This window comes from Jaculus jaculus, chromosome 16, assembly GCF_020740685.1.
Source record: "Jaculus jaculus isolate mJacJac1 chromosome 16, mJacJac1.mat.Y.cur, whole genome shotgun sequence".
Taxonomy (NCBI): domain Eukaryota; kingdom Metazoa; phylum Chordata; class Mammalia; order Rodentia; family Dipodidae; genus Jaculus; species Jaculus jaculus.
In genome coordinates, this window is record NC_059117.1 from 27,238,712 (window position 1) to 27,261,503 (window position 22,792).

Consider the following 22,792-nt stretch of genomic DNA (forward strand, 5'->3'; position numbering starts at 1 on the left):
AGCAACTAATGATAACAATGAAAATTACTGCTTTAAAATGATTCTAAAAGCATGTGATTGTATGGTAAATGGTTCTTTAGAGTTCTGCTAAATGCATTACCACCTAATTAGCTTGTTATACAATGAAGACATAAGTCATGAAATTGACTTGAGTTTTACATTATTCTAGACTTTGTGATTCAAAAGTACACCACCTTATGTGTGTATGCTGGGATGCTTTACCTGACATTGTACAGGCACTTTTCTCCATAGCTGAATTTAAAGGGCTGCTCTTGGCTGCAGGCAGAGCTGAGTTCTGAACATGGACTATGGGGTTCTTTCTTGATTTTCAGTGGTAGGCCATGAAAAGCCACTGAAAAACAAAATTTACAAAAAAATTAAATGCAGTTAGGAATTAAGTGGATTACTCTGTTTTACTTCTCTTATTTAAAGTATCATTAACATTTCAGATCAGCCTAAGTATGTAAGAAAAATCACATTTGATGAACTTCAGGGACAGAAAAGATTCTGAAAAACTTCTATAACATACATGCCTGAATCTTCTGTATACTTAAAGTAAATCAAATCACTCTTAATTTGTTTAGCTGATATTAATAATGGTAGAATCTCAGTTTTGAGAAAGAAAGATTTGAAAATATTTCACAAAGATTCCCAAAGACTAAAACAAACAAAAAAAACTTATTCGCCTAGTATCAAGTGAACATTGGCATATAATTTTGACCACATTGTATGGAAACTACCTAAAATGAATCAATAGTAATGATTTAATGAAATGACAACTGAGACATGAGATAGAAAATCCAGTAGTAGGTCCATAGAAAAGTCATGATAGTATAGGGAGAAAAAGCAGTATCTTTAAGTCTGCTGGTTATTTATGAAACAGAAATTAAAACATCTGTCTATATGCTTATCAAAACTATGAAGATAATTTATCAGTATATTAAATGTATTTGTCACTTATAATCTATAATAAAATTATATTGAATCATATAATGTTTTCTCCTTTTTCATATGACTTAATATATACAGTTATGCTTAAAGTATGGTAATGGCTACTACACATTCGCTTTCACTTGATATAATACAGATACCATGTCATAAAATATAAAGACTAGAAAAAAATAAACATGTATTTTGGAAATATGAGGATTTTATATGAATGTGCTTATTTTATAGCTATAATACAATGGATAAATATCATCATATTCGCGTTCTGTATGAAACTAACAAAAATGCATATATCCTTATTTAAGAAAGTACCATGTATAATGTGTTTGACTGGAAAACCTAAGGACCAGGGTTCAATTCCTCAGTACCCACATAAAGCCAGATGCATAAGGGTGGCACATGCATCTGGAGTTTTTTTGCAGTGGCTAGAAGCCCTGGTGTGCCCATTCTTTCTTCCTCCCCCCCACTCTCTCTCTCTCATAAAAAAAAGAAATATCAAGCTTCAGGAAAATAAACGCTGTATTTATAAGTGCACATGATTTTGAAAGAATTATTCAGTTGTACTTAATTCATCAGAAATATCTAGAAAACAAAGTTGACAAGTAAGCACATTTTACTTAATTTAATTACAGAAGAAAAACTTAATAATTACATTAAGTGTTCTGTTTCAAAGCATTTTTCTAATGGGATATGAATATAGGTATGCACCCACACATGCTAAATATACTGTTGGTGGATGAGAGGAAAACAAAATAGAAATGGTATGTATTTCCACATGTCAAGAGGGTTCATATGTATAACTTTTCCTAGTGAGATAGTCATAATTTAGGGGGCTAAAAATATAATTCATTGGCACAGTATATGCTTAGTATGTGCAGGGCTCCTGGTTAAATCCCTAGCACCAAGAAGAAAAATAACAAGTATGGTTCATTAACTTCAGATATAAGAGGCTTAAAAATCTCAAGATCTCAGGAATCAATTACAATATCAAACTCGTTTTGAAATCAAAGTGTTCTATAATTTAATAGCTTGCTAATTTTGTTGGATGAGATAATGGCATAATAGTTGTACAAAAAAGTTTGGTATTAGAAATTCATAAAGTACACATAAAATCACAATATGGCCGAAATTCTCTTTAAGACACTCTACAAAAAAATTATGTGTGGAGAACGAGACAAATCAAATTAGGAACAGATTGACAAATAGAATAAGCTGACTAATGGGAAGATAAGTGCTCATTATATCCTCTTCAGATTTATTTTTGTTCTAAAAGTCCACGGCAAAATTTTCAATATATGACAAAAAAAAACCTACAAAGCATTTGTAGCATTATATAGGAAAATTATCTCCAGTGTATACTACATGCATGGTGCATGGGTGTATATACGAGTGCACTAATAACAAATATTTTGTGTTGCAGCATTTATAATCCATTGACCATATACTTATTGCCACTTTTGACAAATAGTTCTCAAGTATTTATAATATGTTTGAACATAAAAAGTAAACCGTATATACTCAAATTCTATTACTTTGGAGTCAACACTGGGTTCTACTTTTTTTTCCAACAAAAAGAAAACAGGTAACATCTTATCATACCTAAAAATTCAGATTAAATTTAAATAGATAAAAATTGACCTAAGTCATATATACAGCTAATAAACAATATAATATGATGAAAAATTTGTTATAATTATAAATTCTCAGTATATCTAAGGTTATTATGTTTACTATTGCTATATTTTAAAAGTCTTCATTATTGTGAGGCATGAAAAGATTAGTGAACAGGAAAAAACAAAACACTCACAAAGTAAAAGGTCAACCAATGAGGCTTCATTGAAATTAAGAACTTCTTTTTATGGGAAAAAAAAATTATTAGAAGAATGCGAAGTAAGCTCCAGGCTTGGGTATGTTGGCAACTGGATGATCAGACAAAGAATTTTTTAATTAACTGAACAGCAACTACTACATATCAATAATACAAGATAAACGACCCATTGAAATGGACAAGACGGTGACAGTTCATTAAATGAAAAATATCCAAATGACAAAATGCAGTAACTTGTAAGAAAGAGAGAGAGAGAGAGGGAGGGAGGGAGGGAGGGAGGGAGGGAGGAAGGGAGGAAGGAAGGAAGGAAGGAAGGAAGGAAGAAAGGAAGGAAGGAAGGAAGGAAGGAAGGAAGGAAGGAAGGAAGGAAGGAAGGGGAAAGGAAAGGAAGAAAAGAAGGGATAAAACAAAGTGAAAGGTATTAGAAACGTTTACTCATCAGGAAATTGCATATGAAGCCACATGGGATCATGTTCACATGCCTACTGGAGTGGTTAAACTGTAAAAGATTAATATTAGCAGAATTTGAAGACCTGAAGACATGGGAAATTATCACATGCTGCTGAGAATATGAATTGGCAGAAACATTTTGGGAAAATTTTTAGTAGTACCTGCTAAGGAATGAATATTCCATAAGACCCAGTACTTGTATAACTAGGGTTATACATATCCAAGATAAGGGAATACACAAGTTCACCAAAAGATGTGTTTAAGACTGTGTGTGTGTGTTTACACTTATATATATATTTCAAAAGCAAAACTGAAACACAAGCATTGCCTTCTGTGGTTAGTATGTGACCTTATTTGTAAAACCATTTAAATTAAGATAAAAATCACTGAGGTGAGTTCTAATCCTATAACTGGCATCCCACCAAAAGGGGTGAATTTGGGGCTGGAGAGATGACTAAGCATTTAAGGTCCTTGCCAGCAAAGCCAAAGAACCCAGGGTCAACTCCCCAGAACCTACATAAAACCACATGCACAAAGTCGTGAAGGCAACTAGAGCTCGTCTGCAGCGACTGGAGGCCCTGGTGCGCCCATTCCCTCCCTCTAGCTCTCTACTTCTTCCTCTCGCTTTTTCACATAAATAAATACATAAAAAGTAAAAGATGTATTATTAAAGGGAAGAATTTGGATACAGAAATAGCACCTCAGGGAAAATACCATGTGAAAATAAAGACAAAGTTGAAGGTAAAGGTTCTGCAAGCCAACAAATACCAAAGACTGCCAGCTAAGCCCCAGAGGCTAGGGAGAGCCATAGGTCAGTTCTTGCCTCCTATCCCTCAGAGCTCTCTGATGCCTTCAGCCAGGATTCTGGCTTCCAGAGCTCCAAGACAAAGCCACCCAGTGTATGATACTTTTTGATGGCAGCCTTAGCAAGCTAATGTACCATTCCCAAAAAGTCTGAATCACCAAGACTGATCTATAGGGATTCTGTGTGTTATGAATATCCCAGAGGATTCTCATTACTGGGCAAATTTTAAGCCCACCCATGATGCCTCACAACACCTATATCCAGTGTGTGCTATGCAAAGAGACCTAGCTCTGCAAAAGACTTTAAAAGACCATGTGAAGGCCTCCCTTTTCCTTAAATTCCATTCTTTCTGGTTGTCCATGGCCAGCAGTAGAGGGCTCGACTTTATAGCACAGTCCCTGTTTATGAAGCTCTTCATCATTATGGACCCCACGAACTGATTTTGGTTTTACTAATTCTAAACCAATGGGATGAATTTAAGATAGTATAGGCCGTGTGTGTGTGTGTGTGTGTGTGTGTGTGTGTGTGTGTGTGTGTGTGCAGCACAGGTCATATATATTAATATACAAATATATGTACCTATGTGTATTAGTTGCTATATGTGAGTAATAAAAGGCAGCCAAGTTGAAGACCCTCAACGTTCTGCAAAAGAATATTCAGCTACTTAGTTTTTTTCATCTTAATATTTCTGCTTCCTGGAGCCCTCACATCACATATATGAATCCCCTTATCGATCCTTGCATGAGGGTAGGACGGAGATCCCAGCAGAGAGGGCTGAGCTGGGAAGGCGTTGGGTATTTCATCATAGGGCTGCAAGGCTCGGCGGCGGCTGCTAACAGGAGGTTTTCCAGCTCATTGGCAACGGCGCAAGAGAAGGCAGCACATTCATTTCGTGCAATTTGCTTTACCTTCCCACATGGAGTTGGTGCATGTAAAAGGCTGTTAAGTACTAAATTATTCCTTATCAAATCACCATCATCTGGAGTCATGATCAACACTAATTAAATTACTTTCACTGAACACGGCTCCAGCCTGCTGAAGAGGCTGCTAGGTACATTTCATTTCGCTTACAGTCCTGTCCTCACTGGGTCTGAGCAGAACTATAGGCATCTGCATTGTTTGAAGTTTAATTAACGGGAATTGTTCCTTCTTCAAATATATCAAATCAAGTGAGTTAACTCCTTCATTTCATTGACAAAGACATGATACATTTAAATGCCATTATATCTTTATCCCTGATTTCAGATAGTTCAGATCATTTATCTTTGAAATCTGCAGTTTGTTTCAGGCATTCTTCAAACACATTTCCCATCCAAACTTTTATGACCCACAACTCCTCCAGGCAATCAAATTTGTAGGGGGAGAGGCAAAAAGAACACTCAAGAGATGTTCCCTGCACTTTTGTCCTTTGATGGAAGCTTGACCTTTAAAACCACATCTTAAGGCTGACTAATGATGACTGAGTTTTTCTAATGGTTAAATTTAAGAGCTCCAAAATATCAGGATGTAAAAATATGCACTTCCAAAATAACCTAACCACTTAAATCAGAGATTTACTTGGGGCTATGGTGAAGTGCTCGTTAATTTAGTAAGTGTTTTCATTTTAGTCTATGAACTATAGGACATCATCTTTCTTTCTTTTATTTTTATACCTACATTTTAGAAAAGGAGCAGAACTTTATAACAGGGAGCAGAAAGATGCCTTTGGATTCCCATGAGAAACTAGGATAGTTTACAAGTGCATAGTGAATTTTGAATGCATAATTTGAATATAAGCCTACTATAAAACACATATAAGCATAATATAAAATACCATGATATTTAGTTGGAGAGAATGAGTGTAAATTTGCCCATAAGAGAATAATTTCTAAACAGCCATGAGTACAAAACATTACTTTTATACTTTCTTTGAAAATAATCCATGTATGTGTAGCATCTGGCAAATATTAGTTGCTATGTATATTTTTATAGTAAAGACAACTATGTTTTGCAAATTTAAGGAAGATAGTATGTTTAACCTCAGGTATTAATTTAACAACTGTGGGTATGTTCGGAATCCTAATGAGAAACTACTTGTAATGCTTTTAAATCTCAACTATTCACAGTTCTGTATTGTTTCCAAAGAACTGTCACATAACCTATTTTATTTTCAATCAAAGATATCTAGATTCATTCCCATTTTGTACAGGTTGAATTTGAATGTCCTAGAAATGCCCATATGTTGAAGGCTTGGTTCCTGAGTCTGTGACCCCATAAAGAAGCTTTAGCAGGTGGATCTTAGTGGAAAGAAGTTAAGTCGTCAAAGGGACTGTGAGGCCCTAGTGCCTCTTCTCCCTATCTCTCCCTTCTCTTCCATTCCAGGATATAAGCAGCCTTCTGGGACATGATGTGGATGGACCACAATCTCAAAGCAATAGGACCAAGTTGCATTGACTAAAACCTCTGAAACCATGACACAACGTAAACCTTTCCTCCCTTTAAGTTGATTTTCACAGGTGCTTTATCATAGAAATGGAAAGCTAACACAGTTATAAAAAAAAAAGTTAAGTGTGTTGTCTCAGTAAAGATCTAAGATGAAATCATAGCAGGTTAAGAATCAGAGCTTTGTAGGGACAGGGACGTAGCTCAATTAGTGCAACATTTTTGCCTAGCATACATGACACCATGAATTCAATCCCCAGCACTGAATAAAACCAGGTATGATAGATTATAATCCCACCATTTGGTAGACAGGAGAACCAGGAGTTTGAGATCATCCTCAGATACACTGAGTTCAAGGGCAGCCTGCACTACATAAGACCCTCCCTCAGAAATGCTCCAAAGTCTCCCCTTAAAATGAATTTGAACCTTGTGCTATTGGCTGCAAGAAGACTTAAATTTATTTATACACACACTTAAAAATGACTGTCATGCATAAGCACCAGTATAACATTGTGTACATTCAATTCAATCCTTCAGTAATTAATTCATTTAGTATTCCTCAGGCTCTCTGCTAGGTATGAAGATGGGGAACAGAATAAGAAATTATGAAATTCAGATGAAGAGCAAGGACACATTTACTACCTACTACCATTTAGTTCACATATGTATCCAACCACAATTATATTTAGGTTTCTTCAAAATGTCTACCATAGAAAAAAGATCTTAACCTGTATTGTGGCCTTTCAGTTTGATTAATTCGTGTGTATATGATTCATACATCTGAATCCATGGCCTGACTGATGTATTCTTGGCACTTGTATCTTAATGCAAACACTTCTCAGAGCATTTGTGTTTGCTTTTAAGCATTCTGCCTTCTTTCAATTTATTACTGTGACCAAAGGCATTTAAAATTTCACACTACTCATATACCCCTGAAGGAAAAATGATGCTATCTGCATGACAAAAAAGCTGTCCCTAAACCCTGATAACCAACATGTCACAAGTGATATAAAGATCTCCTTCTATATGTGGACAGAGGATGTAAATGCAGTGATAAGTGGTCTTGGCTCTGACCTTTCACTATGTTTTCCTCTTTAATTTTTAACCAAAGAGAGAAATAGAGCAATAATTTCTGTGAATACAAAATGATGACTCCAGGAAATAAACACACCATGTTTTTAATTTTTCTCTAAGCAGAACCAAGACTGCATCAAATGTATAGTTTCTGGAAGAAACCTAGCAGAAAGCCTTGATGACAGTCTCCTCCTGATGTCGAGATGTCTGGTCTGTATAAAAATGTAACTTCTAAAAGAATCTCTGTAATGGGAAAAGCCATCAGATTACAGCCACTTATGGCCTCCCATCTATTTTCATAAATGAAGTTTTAACAGAATATACTCCAAACCCATTCAATAGGGGAGAGTCTGGGGCTACATGGGACTGCAGTGGCTGAATCAAGCAGTCATGGGAGATACCATAGGACCTGCAAAGCCTAAAATATTTACCACCTGATGCTTTATAGAGAACAGCTTGCTGACTCTTGTTCTAGAATATTATTTTCTAAAATGAAGAAGAAAGGATGCAAGGGTGAGGCCTGCTGGCAACATAGGACAACTACCTTTTAGTATTAGACATAATTTTAGCCTGTTGACACTGGCTATCCTAACTCTCAAAACACGAAGCACGTAGCCTGTGTAGTCAATTCACAGTGATGTAGGCAAGCAAGCTGGTGGAAATGGCCCACAGCGAGATGCTACCACAGTGCAAGCTTATGCGCCAGGAGGGATTTCAAAGCATTTACTTAGACCAGCATGCCATATAACATGGAGAATATTTTAATACCTGCCTAAAAATTATAACTGAAAATTCAAAACAATATGAATCATGTTGTGAACACCAAAGTGCTTGCAAAAAAAGTTACTAGCTTTAGTAGTAATTTGGGGAAAAAAAAACAGTAAAAGGAGGAAAAAGTGAATGGTGTACATAAATTAGATTATTTAAGACTGATATAAGCATATTATGAAAAATGCATGTTGCCTTTTACACAAATATATGTAGTTAGGAGTACTCAGTAGATGATACACATTCACTTTAAGTTGATATGGGTTCAATTTCAGGTGATAAATGGATGGCAATGACATCAATTAGTACTCCATTCAATTCCAGATGCAATGGGGAAGGCTTCATGTACAAATAAACACAGCACTGCTTCATGGTCTGTAAATCCATCTTGCAAGACACAGAAAAGCAGAGGGCACTTGAGCTGCACCTGAACCTCTCAAAGATGTTTTTTTCCCAGCACATTTACCTCTTCCAAGATTTCTCCGGCCCCACTGTGCACATGTACAGACACACACACACACACACACACACACACAAAACATCCATTACTAAAGAGCCTAATCTCAGCTATCAGCAGAGTGCCTTTATGGGGCCATTAAACCATTTCTCTTGTTTACAGTGCCTGAAGAAAGATGTGAATTATGTCTGTGACAAAACAAACGATAACATCTCTAAACTGCTATCAAAATGCAAAGTGAAACACATTTAAAGACAGAGGACCCTGATTCCAGTTTTCATGAGTTTCCATTATTCGCAGCATCTGGAAATGTATTCACCTATAATATTTCTGAGGCAGAAATTCAGACCACTACATGGCAACTCGGTATCTATTTCTTTTTTAAATAAGATTCTTTAAGTAGCACATTTACAAGAAAGATGACATAAACTGTTGAAAGGAATATTATCAGCTCACAGAGATCCCACGCCTACTGGATCTCTTAATGTTATTCTCACAAGCTAGAAGATGTAGTCACGACAAAAACCCTTTGCTATGAACCTTGGAAGTTTTTAAATGATTGAGGAAGACCCACGTATAAAACTGATGGCAGCAAGGCCAATCTTGCATAGTTCTCTGCCCCTATCTTGCTCTTCCTGATACCAACAGAACCAAATCCCAGTAAATTCTCCCATTTCCTCACTCAGCCTAGTACACCGTGAGAGTAAAAACACTAAATGCTAGGAAAAATCTGTCAGGGATAGATAACGTGGCAGGTAGTAAAAGCAGATACGATGAAGTGATATAAGAGAATGACACTCAAGTGGAGACATTTAATCTCTACCTAGCGCTTGCCTGACACGTAACTTGCTCTGCCAACACAGGCAAAAGTGCAACCCCTCTTGGATTCTCTTCTTAATTTGTAAAGTGAGGCATTCAAGTAAGTAAACTTGTAGTTCCAACAATTAATGCCTGGGCGCAAATTTCTACTTATTAACTGAATAAAAAGAGAAAAACATCAAATATCTGATACATGAAATTCAGGGCACAGACTTCCAAGGACATTTAGCAAAAAGGCTGCAAGCTCTTCTGCAGGCGTGCTCCTCACAAGGGTCATCGTTAAGGATAATGAAAAAGCAAAATCGGGTATAAACAATGACTTTAAGAAAGGATGGTAGATAATGCACATTAGAAAGGCTTGCGGGAAACACAGGTGACATTTTAAAACAGTTGATGCTTTCAGAAGTGTTCCAAGTCTCTTTCAAATTTGATTCCATGGACCACCTCCTTTCCACTTGATGTGGGGGAAGTAAGATATTGTATTAATACAACAAAAAGCAGCATCAAAAGACAGAAGGCTATATTCCCAATTTTAAAAGCATCATGAATTGAAAAAGAGTCTAAATACACAATGTGTGGATTCACTTCTCTAAATTTTAAGGCCCAAACTTAACATAATGGCTCTTCAGCAGCAGTAGTACTAAATGAACCTCATCTTCTCACTCTAATTGCCAAGGAATGGAGTCCTGGGAGGAAACTGGTTCTTCCACCTGCAGAAGGGTAAGAATGAGGAAAGGAAGGCCTAATGGATGAACAACACGAATCTAATCACTTCTTCATTTGGCACTAGCTTTGGATGAGATCTTCCTACCCCTACTGGTCCAGTAGATGGAAAGCAGCATGACACAGTTTTTTTTGGAAACAAATTATGTACCATGAGCCCAAACACACAGTACTGCACATCCAACTGGCAGGAACCAACCAGAACAAGCTGCAGCTATCTGAGAAATAGATCTAATAAACCACGATGATATTCCCAGCAGTCCTTATCCAAATCCACTCTCTCAAGCATTGCTCTACTTCACTCATCTAACGAAGACTTTTGGGAACACAGAAACCTCCTCCTCTTGAAATTGTCCCACTTTGCTGTAATATGGACACCCAACAAGACCTCCAAAGTCCTAAGAATAAAATAAAGATCGCTTCTCTCCCCAACAGTTCGGGTAACAGATATTTGGGGAAGACTGAGCACTGTCTGTTTTTCAATGGGCAGAGGTTGGAAGACACCAGTTCTTCCTGGTGTTCCTTAGACTGGCATGATTGAAGGAATGAAAAGAGACATGGCCCTGAAGAATATCCAGACCCCAGGGGTGCTCTGTCCTGGACACTATGAAACTGTGAAGACCAATTCTTCCCATGAGAATATTTTAAAGGTGGGCTTCTCTCTATCCTGCACCCAGAAAAATTGGTTCAGAAGACAAATGATAAATATAGTCTTTGAAATTCACTGCTATAAAAAAGCACATAATAAATGATACAATATAATAAATGCAGATGATAGCATCTAAAAATATCTTACTTCAAAGTGTTAAACAATAAATGTGATCTTCAATTTTCCTTTTTAAGTAACTCACAATCATAAAGGATTCAACCTAAAATTTCATATTAATTATTTTAATTATGGGCCACACTAAGATGGCAAACAAAATTAAAATGCTACCACTGAAAACTGCCAATACAAATGCCTGTCATCATTTTGGAAAAAATAAGTACTAAAAAGCAATCTGTACAATTTATATATTTTACATGCCCCCCCCCAATAAAAACCAAGCAGCCAGTCTTTTCTATGAAGGAAAACATTATCATTTTCTCTAGTAACATTTTAAATGTAATGGATAAATAGTGATGCAAACACTTGCTTATGAATTCATCACTGTGGTCTTCAGAATTAGAGCAGCAAAATTCTAATTGTAGACTTTACCTCACATACATTAGTCTGATCTGGACAAGTCTTCCAATAAACCCAACAACAAGGCATGAGGACATGATCCAGGGAGAGAAAGACCAGTGAAACTACAAAACTGTACACCACACTTGCAAGTCAAACAATATTCTCTTCTACCACTTGTTAACTGCATTGGCATTGTCTGTTTTAATATGTACCTCCTTGAAATTATCTTTCAATTTGCTGGTTATCATTTGCTACTTAAATAATTTCACTGTCTTTTGAATTATTGAATCTTCACTTTTGATTTTTAATTCCACATACTTTTCTTCTCCGTGTGAAAAAAAAAAAAAAGCCTGTAGTGTGCATAGTCTTAAACTGACCATTTTGGTACCAAAATGATAAGTGGAATAAGTAAGAGGCAACCCTCACAGTGCTGTAGCCCACCTGACATTTCTGTCTAGGCCTAAGACAGGATCCACACGAATTCAGATATTGTTAGACACTTGGCTCCTTGTTTAGAAAGACCCCATCAGTAGATAATCAAAGCTGAAATATGTTCTGAATACCAAAGATTGGAAAGTTTGCCCAAGAAAAGAAAGCCAGCTGGCTAGGGCAAAAGAAAAGAAAAAAAAAAAGAAAAAAGTACCTTTCAGTAAATGCCAATAAAACTTTATAGGCTGCCAAAATAACAAAGATAGAATGATTACAAAGGAAACTGTGCAGTTTTCCTGACAATAAACACCTTCTTAAAAAAGCAATGATCTGTCACCTGGCCTCAACTGTTACAGCTGTGAATAGTAGCTCACATAAATACTGAAAGCATATTGTATTTAAAGTACTACTAATTTGGCACAATTTTTTTTTTATAATTTAATCCTACAATAAATTTGGGAAATATCCTTTAAAATGCCTTGGAGTGTTTAATTCAATGTGTGTTTCATGAGGCAGCTTTTCAAAGTAGTTCACCACCTTGAAAATATGTCATTCTACTTTACAACACTAAGTATAAACTGCACAGAAGACATGAAGCCCATGGTACACAACTACGACCTCATCACTCAGGAGGCTGAGCAAGAGCATGGAGAGTTGGAGGCCAGCCTGGGATCCATAACCAGCAAACGAATAAAGAAACAAACAAGAATTTCCCAAGAAGGAAAAAGGGATGTGTGAGATACATAAGAAAGACTAGAATTGGGAAGGGCACACTTTTAGCCAAACAATACCTGTTTTCATTTTATTCTTGTGTATATGTGTGGTGTGTGCGCACGTTCATGCATGTGTGGGTGCGCATGCATGTGGTACACAGAGTGCATCGGTGTGGAGGCCACAGATGTGGCCCAACGTTGAAGCTGGATATCCTCCTTAATCACTCTTTTTGCTTTCCTGAGGCAGTGCTGCTCACCTGCACCCAGAGCTTCTGGTTTGACTAGCCTAGCTAGCCAACTTGTCTCAAATGTTCCTGTCTCTGCCTTCTGAGCATTGTGATTAAGGGCGGTCCAATACACCTATCCCACAATTCCATGTGATGGGAACCCAAACTCAGATCCTCCCATTTGGGTGGCAAATGCTTTAAGCACTGAGCCATCTCCTCGGACCCATTTTTTTTATTTCTAGTTTTTAAAATTTTATTTTTATTTATTTATTTAAGAGACGAGAGAGAGTGAATGGGCATGCCAGGGCTTCTAGCCACTGTAAACAAACCCAGATGCATGCAGCACCTTGTGCATGTGGCTTATGTGGATACTGGGGAATCAAACCTGGATCCTTTGGCTTTGTAGGCAAGCACCTTAAACACTAAGGCATCTCTCAAGCCCTTTTTTTAAAAATTTATTTAATGATAAATATTTAATATCTATAACATAAGAATAGCACCAGATAACAAATCAAGCCAAATACTGATAAAGGAAAGCAATTTAAGAAAGCCTTAACTATGACTGAAACCAACAACAGAGACAAACCATGTGAAGACACATAAGGATCTTACTTTACTTTGCAAGCATTATAGAACCTAACGTAAATAAGTGACAATGCAGCTCACATTTCCACAGCTAAAGGATAGAACCTCAAGACTACAGAGATTTAGGGCTGACCAGATGGCTTAGTGGTTAAGGCATTTGCCTGCAAAGCCAAAGGACCACTGTTTGATTCCCCAGGGCCCACGTAAACCAGATGGACAAGGGGGCGCATGTGTCTGCAGTTCGTTTGCAGTAGCTGGAGGCCCTGGTGTGCCCATTCTCTCTTTCCCTCTCTCTGCCTCTTTCCCTCAAATAAATAAGTAAAAATAAAGTTTTATTAAAAAAATTAATAGAGACTTAAATGAAGAATTTTGATTTCTAAAATTTTGTAACTAATGTTTACATTTTCTTTGACTCATTCTTGTTAGAACACATCTCTAGTTAATCTAGTTGAAAGTTACAAACAAGAAATGAACTAGGTCATATTAACAATATTTCCAAAGGAGTTTAAGAGATGACTCTCTTCCACCTTGAGGATGAAATTATTTAAAACTATGTTAATTGTGGTAGCTGGTTAAACCTGGCTTCGATTCCCTGCCAGCCATTTCTAATGAGACACGTTTACATAAAGTTAGAATTATATTTGACTTAGTCAATATGACCTACTGATACACAACTGTTTATATGGCTGAAACTATATCAGTGAGTACAACACAACTATTCGTTAATGGTCCATGCTTGTAACCTAAGAGATTTCTTTCTGAGGTAAGGTCTCACTCTAGCCTAGGCTGACCTGGAACTCATTATGTACTCTCAGGGTGGCCTCGAACTCACAGTGATCCACCTACCTCTGCCTCCCAAGTGCTGGGATTAAAGGCGTGCACGACCACGCCAGGCTCCTAAGAGATTTCTTAATTCCTGCCCTATTTGTGGAATTCAGAGGGGTTTCTAGTAATGTGTAGAAAATGATTCAATTATGTATTCCACTTTACTCATATAACTTCCTAGATGCCAGTTCAAAGGATCCCTGTTCCTTTTTTATCGACTTTAGAGCCTTCCTGTTTTACCGCAAGCCCTGTTCTCCCCGCCCAACCCCCCAACACATACTTTGAAGCCACACTGCAGGACTGGCAACTCCATATAGGAAAAACATTCACTCCTTCAGCAAGCAGGCCTGTCTGAATTTAACTCCACAGCAAAAATGTCATGGCAATATTCCCATGTATATTCCTCATTTCACTTGCTAACGACAAAGCTAAATAAATTAGATTATCATATTAGACACAATGCAGAGCAAAAGAAAGTAGCAGGGGCATACAGGTGTTCTTACTAATAGAAAATCGCAGAACAGAGGCGATAATGTATGAACGTTACAGATATTTTCACTTCTATCTTGGCGAGGGAATTTTGTGGTACTATCCAAATACATATCATGTCATGATAATTCTTGCATGATGTAATTTTTTATATTGTTCATCATATACATATAGGAACTGCATTTAGTTTATTCACATAAGTTTCATGTAAGCCTCTATGAGTTATTAACAGTTGTTTAAGAAGTAATCATTATTAAGTAAAGTCTAAGTAGATCTCACTTCTTACATAAAATAGTAAATCCAAGCACTGAAATATTCTAATGTTTAGCTGCTTTGTTTTAAACTGTCAAAATTACATTTAATGCTATGTCAACCTAAGCCAAATAGTATAATGTACCAAAGTAGTCTAATGTCTGTTGTAAATCATAGGTTGTAAGCATAATAATGTTACTAGAATGTAATCACCAAAGAGTAACAATGACGCCAGCCAGCCTTCTTGTTTACTAACGTGCCACGATGGAAGAGACTCGTACGGAGAATAGAATGGTTCATGTATCTCTGTTTTATTTTTATCTCCAGAATTATAATCTCATTCTTCACAGTGGAGGTCTACTAGAGTGTCTGCTGTCAACCCAGGTGTAAGGTGGTCATTAAGGGCATCAGGTACTGGAGCCAACTGATAGATTCAGCAGCTTCTATTAGCACTTAAACATACAAAGAAGATTTATATATAGGGTCCTCTTTGTAATTGATAGATAGTTCCAAGAAACTAGAAAAACATGAAGATGAAAGGGCTCTGCTCTCCTTCCCGGGGTGCAAATGAGAAGATGAACATGAGCTTTGGAGACACACATGATCCCGCCTGCAAAACAACAGAGGGTCTCAATCACCAAGGGCCTGCTTTGCCCTTGTGAAGTAAGCAGAGGCTTTGCAAATTGAGGGTGGGCACAGGGACAAAAGTGGAGTCAGATAAAGCCAGGTTCCCCTCTCTTCCTACAATGCATGAGTAGAAATTTTACCCAGTGTATCCTTCTTTGAATTATCACATTAGATGCCTCTGACATGATTAGAAAATTCCTAACATATATTCATTATTGGATATGGATTGGTCGTAAATGTGGTTAGTTAAGTAAATGGGTGCTCATGTGCTGAAGTATGTTCACAAAAACACTCATCTCCTCTCCACTTTCTGTTCCTCAAGACCATGACATCTAATTTTTCATCCTCAGAGGTTTTTGGGCTAGCTTTCATTTATTCTTTAGATAAACCTCAGTTGACCTAAATGTACCTGAGTTCTTTATCCACAGAATATGGCTTTTTTAAAAAATATATACATTTACCTATTAGAGACAGAGAGAGAAGACGCATGAATAGGTGTGCTACAGCCTCTTGCTAATGCAAAGGAACTCCATACATATGTGCCACAGTGTGCATCTGGCTTTACATGGGTAGCAGGGAATTGGATGCAGGTCAGCAAGCTTTGCAAGCAAATGTCTTTAACCACTCAGTCATCTCCCCAGGCGAAATCTAGTTTATTTTTACCAGGGAACTTAGGCTCACCACAAATACATAGCTCTGAATTCAAACATTGCCCCATTCTCTGTGAAAGACCAAAGATGTGCATTCCTACTCAACAATATTAGCCCCTAAAGTCCTTCCCCTTCATCATTAAAATATTAGCTAATGCACTGTTTCTAGCTGTGTATTTCAGCAGGGTTCTTAGCTCTCGAGAGTTAGGAGGTTGTGGCCTTGGCAGTTTCAAGGAGATTCGAGCTCCATTCAAGATGATGGAGGTTGTTTGCAACGACCTTCTGGGGAAGAAAGTCTGCGTGAAGGCAACACAGATGACTCCATCGGGGACCTTAAGAAACTGATTGCCACTCAAGCCCTTTGGAACAAGATTGTTCTTAAAAAGTGGTACACAAGTTTTAAGGACCATGTGTCATATGACTATGAAATCCATGATAAAATGAACCTGGAGCTTTATTACCAATAGAGCAGACTTCTTTCCCTTGCCCTGCTCCCCATTCCCAGTCACACCAGTATGGATGCTTTTAACAGTTCACATGAATAAAAACTTAGCTGCTGGAAAAGGAAGAAGAAAGAAAGAAGGAAAGAAAGAAAGGAAGGAAAGAAGGAAGGAAGGAAGGAAGGAAGGAAAGAAGGAAGAAACTAATGTGTGGCCAGCACAAATATATAAAAAATTTGGTACTAGGCGGTATTAATTTCCACTTCAGGCAGTATTTGGGCAAACTGATTTGCACTTGAGGACCTCAGTTGTCACTTCTGACAGTACAGTGTTTCAGAGTAAATTCTGGAGAGAGATCAACTGGCCAATATGGGTCCCACCTTTAACTTCTGCAACTCAGTTTTCTCATTTGAAGAAAAGAGGTCATGGCAATAGTTCTTCCTAAACAAGATTGTTGTGAAAATTGGATGCCTTAAGATGTATAATGTTTATAAGAGGATTCAAAATCCAGTGAGCATTATGAAAGTATTAGCTTCTAGTGTCCATGAAATAGAAATGAGGAGGATTATCTCCAGGTTCCTGCCATTTCTAATCTTTCCCGAGTCTAGGTTTCTAGCTGCACAACATGCTTCGTTTCCTTCATGAGGCCTTTCTCAACTATTCCAATTTGTAGTATCTCATATAGGAAATTTCAATTAAATATTCGTAAACTACAGAATGTATTGTCTGTAGTCAGGTATTATTAATGATTGTGGCAATGTGGTAATTATATAAATGTTCTACTTCTTCTTGGCCTTTTGGCTAAGATCAAGTGTACAAACGTTCTAACTTTATGCTTATTACAACCCCACTATTCTAAGCCCTGGTAGAAGATGCAGAAATGACAGAAGACTGACAGACTTACCAAGGTCACTCTGCTAGAAAGTGATACAGAGGGCATTGAGCCTAACTTGCACCAGTTCCAAGCTCTGTCAATGGCTACCACCTTAATATGTCTTAAATATTCCCAGCATGTCTCTCTTCAAATTCCTCTGGATGCTTTCAGAAAACAGGAGTCATGTGGTGAGTGTGTGTGTGTGTCTGTCTGTCTGTCTGCCTGTCTGTGATTATAAGCAGGCATATGGAGGCCAGAAACAACCATGGGTGTTGATTCTCTCAGGTGCAGACTAGCTTTTTGTCAGCCCAAAACTTTCACTGGTCTGGAGTTCACCAAGTTGGCTACACTGGCTTGCCAGTGAGCCTACAGGATCCGCCGGCGTCTGCCTCCTTAATGATGTTTACAATGCATACCACCATGCCCCACATTTTTTTTTAATGTGGCTTCTGGGGATTAAACATGGGTCTTCACATGTGCAAGACAAGCCCTTTACTGACTGAGCTATCCCCCCAGCCCAAGGGATTATGAGTTCTTTTGAAACCTGTTTGTACAACTTAAAACTCCTATCTCCCAGAATAGAAGAACTTAGATGTCGATCTTTATCTTGCCATGGTATCTATGCAAATAACTTATAAGATGGAATGATGGACAATGATGGCCTAACATGTGGCTTGCACTTGAGAGCTATTTTTGTCCCATTGAAGGCTGTGCATATAAAGGAAATATACTCAGAGCACTGTGCACAGACAACCTGAAACAAAAACTACAGGAAGAGTTGTGTCTGCTACAAACCTGAAATGTACAGGAATGCATATGCCATTACATCTGTAGGGCTTCCTACATTTTCTGATAACACTGACATCCACCTAGGCAAGATGTGCTGCCCATAGGCAATAACAAGAATGGCATCACAAGCTGGAGAGATAGCTTAGCAGTTAAGACACTTGCCTTCAAAGCCGAAGGACCTAGATTCGATCCCCCATGACCAACATAAGCCAGATGCACAAGGTGTCACATGTATCTGGAGTTCATTTCCAGTGGCTAGAGGCCCTGGAGTGCCCATTCTCTCTATCTCTATCTGCTTATTTCTTTCTCTCTCTCTCTCTCAAATAAATAAATAATAACAAAAATTTTAAAATTAAAAAAAATCAAATTTGGTGCAGGATGCCATGGCATACATCTGTAATCCCAGCACTTGGGAGGCAGAGGTACAAAGATTGATGTGAGTTCAAGGCCACCTGAGACTACATAGTGAATTCCAGGTCAGCCTGGGCTAGAGTGAGACCCTACCTTGAAAAACAAACAAAAAAAAAAAAATCAAATTTGTTCTGAAGAGATGGCTTAGTAGCTAGGGCACTTGCCTGCAAAGCCAAAGGACTCTGATTTGAATCCTTAGGACCCATGTATTCCAGATGCACAAAGTAGTGCATGTGGCTAGAGTTCATTTGCAGTAGTTGGAGGCCATGGTATGCCCATTCTCTGTCTCTCTAGCTGCCTCTTTCACTCTTTCACACACACACTTTCCCAAAGAAATGAATAAAAATGTTTAAAAAATAATTTTCTTAATCCCAGCACTCGGGAGGCAGAGGTAGGAGAATTGCTTTGAGTTTAAGGCCACCCTGAGATGACATAGTGAATTCTAGGTCAGCCTGAGCTACAGTGAGACCCTACCTCAAAAAACCAAAATATATATTTTTTTCAAACAATCAAACTTTTCTGTTAGATCAATCAAATACAATCACCCTAAGTTTTCAGCTGTACTGTTGACATTATTATTCTAAATCTTCATTATGTTACCATAGCCTACAAAATTCTCTGTCCTCAAAACAATATATTTGTTAAGTAGCAACTGATAAATGTCTTTCTTCCACAGAGCTACTGAGTTATTTTAAGACTTTGTGTTACAAGACCTGCATCATATTGGGCACATGAACTTGTCACAGATCATACAGAAGTATAAAAATAAAAAGATGGGGCTGGAGAGATGGCTTAGCGGTTAAGCGCTTGTCTGTGAAGCCTAAGGACCCCAGCTCGAGGCTCAGTTCCCCAGGACCCACGTTAGCCAGATGCACAAGGGGGCGCACGTTCGTTTGCAGTGGCTGGAAGCCCTGGCGTGCCCATTCTCTCTCTCTCTCTCTCTCTCTCTCTATCTGCCTCTTTCTCTCTGTCACTCTCAAATAAATAAATAAAAATATTTTTAAAAAATAAAGAAAAATAAAAAGATGGAGGCATAAAAAATGGGAGGAGGTAGTTGGACAGAAGAGAGGGTTCAGTGGAGGTGGGACCAAGGAGGAGGACAAAGGAGAGTGATGAGAAGGGATTTTGAAGAAAAGGAAAGAAAGAAAGAAAAAGAAAGAAAGAAAGAAAGAAAGAAAGAAAGAAAGAAAGAAAGAAAGAAAGAAAGAAGAAAGAAAGAAAATAAAATCAAAAGGTCTATGTGTCAAAATCCTGATACAAAAATATCTTCTTCATTCTTTATTTCAACCCATTTAATTTTCTGCTTTTATTTACCAATTTACAAAATAAATGGTAAATTGCAGAATTTAGATTTGAAGCCAAAAGTGTTGGGCTACAAGGCTCTTGTATTACTTTCCAAGTTTGTTGAGGTGTCACGTCCTTTCTTTCAGTGCTAAATAAAAATCTAATGCTAGAAATTCTACAGAGGGGAAAGAAAGCACCTACTCTTAATTATTAAACATGCAGAATCCAAATTTCAAAGTTTAATTTAAGATTTTTTCTTGAAGTTGTTGATTTTCTTTGAAAACTGAAAAAAATTGAAAATCTTAAGAGTCTTATGAATGATAACCCTAATATTTGTGATATACTTTAGGCCAAACACATCTGGTCCTATTGACCCAAATCATTCTTAAATAATTGATTTATTGAAGGAGTAGCATTGTTATGATAAACATCTATGACCATCCACAATTTAAGCAGCCAATTACTTTTAAATAGGCTGCAAGGAGACCACATCTAAAGCTGAACAACACTTCAGTGTAAGAAGTATTAAAGAAAAGAGCCTGTGGATTTTTTATTATTTAAATAGAGATGAAGATGAAATTAGCACCCTTCTAATGTAGTTCTCATCTTGATTATTGCTATTTAACTAGTAAATTTTTTTCCTCAGGCTGAGTGAACACTATAATTATTATTGCTTTTCATTGTAAAGGTTACATCTTAATTGAAAAATCAACACTTTTTTCCCTCTCAATGAATACATCAACTTCAAAATCAACAAAACACTGAAGATGTAAGCAATTTTGCAAGACTCACAAATTAACATGTCCCTGATCAACCAGAACTCATAACCCACAATCTTAAACATAAGATGCAAACTGACCAGATAGCTGGGCCTGTATTACAAATAACAAAATGTACCTAGCTGAATTTTCTGCTTATGAAATCCTACCATCAAAATGTCAGTAGGTGACTGGAGAGATGGCTTAGCAGTTAAGATATCTGTCTGCTAAGCCAAAGGACCCCAGTTCAATTTCCCAGAATCTACATAAAGCCAGATGTAAAAGGTGGTACATATGTCTGGAATTCATTTGCAGTAGCTACAGGCCCTGGGTATCCCCATTCTCTACGTGCCTCTTTCTCTCTCTCTCTCTCTCTCTCTCTTTTATTTATTTATTTTGTATAGACAACTTCTATAATTATAGACAATAAAGCATGGTAATTCCCTCCCCCCACATACTTCCCTTTACAATTCCACTCTCTATCATATCCCTCCCCCCTCAATCAGTCTTTCTCTCTCTCTCTCTTAAATAAACAAATAAAATAACAAACAAGTTTAAAATTTTTTTTTTGAAGTGTCAGGTGGTTTAAACCAACCAAAATACCTCTGTGTTCTTGTAACTATGTTATAGTATTCATAAGTATTGCTTACAGTCCAGCAAGTATACATATAATTTCTAGGCAGAGAATCAAACTAAAATAGAACAAAATAAAAGCAAGCACCTTTAATCACTGAGCTATCTCTGCAGCCCAACACATAATATAAAATGAAGAGATGATCAGAAATAAACAGAGGAAGGATAAAATGAATAATGTGCTTTATATATTTCATGTGTTATATATTTATAGATAACAAAAGTTAATATGGTGCTTACTATGTGCCGAATATATTACTTATAGATTTCTTATAAGCATACAATGTTATAAAAACACAGTCACTTAGTATGCAGGTCACCTATGATATGCTAATACATACCTTTTTTAAAGAATTATTTTATTTACTTACTTGAGAGAGAGAATAGGCAGGTAGAGAGAGAGTGAACAGTTGTGCCAAGGGCCCCTAACCAATGCAAATGAACTCCAGACGCATGCACTACCTTGTGTGTTTGGCTTACATGGGTACCTGGGAATCAAACCGGGGTCCTTAGGCTTCACAGGCAAGCACCTTAACCACTAAGATAACTCTCCAGCCCTATCGTACCTTTTAATGAGCCAGAATGACCTTACGTTGTTTGAGCAAGGTCAAGTATCTAGTCACTAAGAGACCTGAATTCCGAGGCCAATGTCCTGCTCTTATAAAGTAAACTGCACTCAGCTCCCCAGATGAATCCAGCCGGGTTATGTTATATGACCCCAGTTTCTACAACAACGACACTATACACTGCATAAAAGGATCTCTTTAAAGTAACATGAGAGCTGGGCGTGATGGTGCACGCCTTTAATCCCAGTACACCGAGGAGGCAGTGATAGGATTGTTGAGTTCGAGGCTACCCTGAGACTAAATAGTGAATTCCAGGTCAACCTGGGCTAGAGCGAGTCTACCTCAAGAAACCAAAAAAAAAAGCATGACACAAAATGCTAAATGTGATGTCCAGTTAATTTCGGCAAATATTAGCAAATGCTTTTGCCCTAATTATACATTGCACAAAGATAAACAGTGTCCAAACTAAAATTTAAAACTTCTCTTTGGGGAGCATCATTATTTTGTTAAGCAAACACCCAGGATTTCTGAAGCTGAAGACAATGCCTACAGAGGGCTTAACCACATTCTACAATTGAAAGCATAAGGGTGAAGATTTTCATATGGTAATAAAAAACTTAGGATGCTGTCTACTGCACCCTTGTTTTCAAAATATGTATCATCATTGTGTTATAAATTAGAAAGTCCTGCAAATACTGTGTTTTATAAGTTTTCTAACTTCCTTTGTGCAAGATACAAACATATACATTTGGGCATGTATCAAAATTTTACATATATTT

The 22,792-nt window shown here is 37.4% G+C and overlaps 1 protein-coding gene and 1 pseudogene across 6 annotated transcripts in view; one reads left to right on the forward strand and one right to left on the reverse strand.

Annotated features, from left to right (window-relative positions):
- The window catches only part of Etv1 (ETS variant transcription factor 1), a 96,369-nt gene that overhangs the window by 43,205 nt on the left and 30,372 nt on the right, over nt 1–22,792 (reverse strand). For all 6 annotated transcript variants that reach the window (XM_045135675.1, XM_045135674.1, XM_045135673.1 and 3 more), the window contains one exon: nt 223–352. In XM_045135675.1, the coding sequence (XP_044991610.1) occupies nt 223–352 (130 nt within the window). The remainder of the gene's footprint in view (nt 1–222; nt 353–22,792) is intronic.
- LOC101609147 lies at nt 16,514–16,725 on the forward strand (annotated as a pseudogene).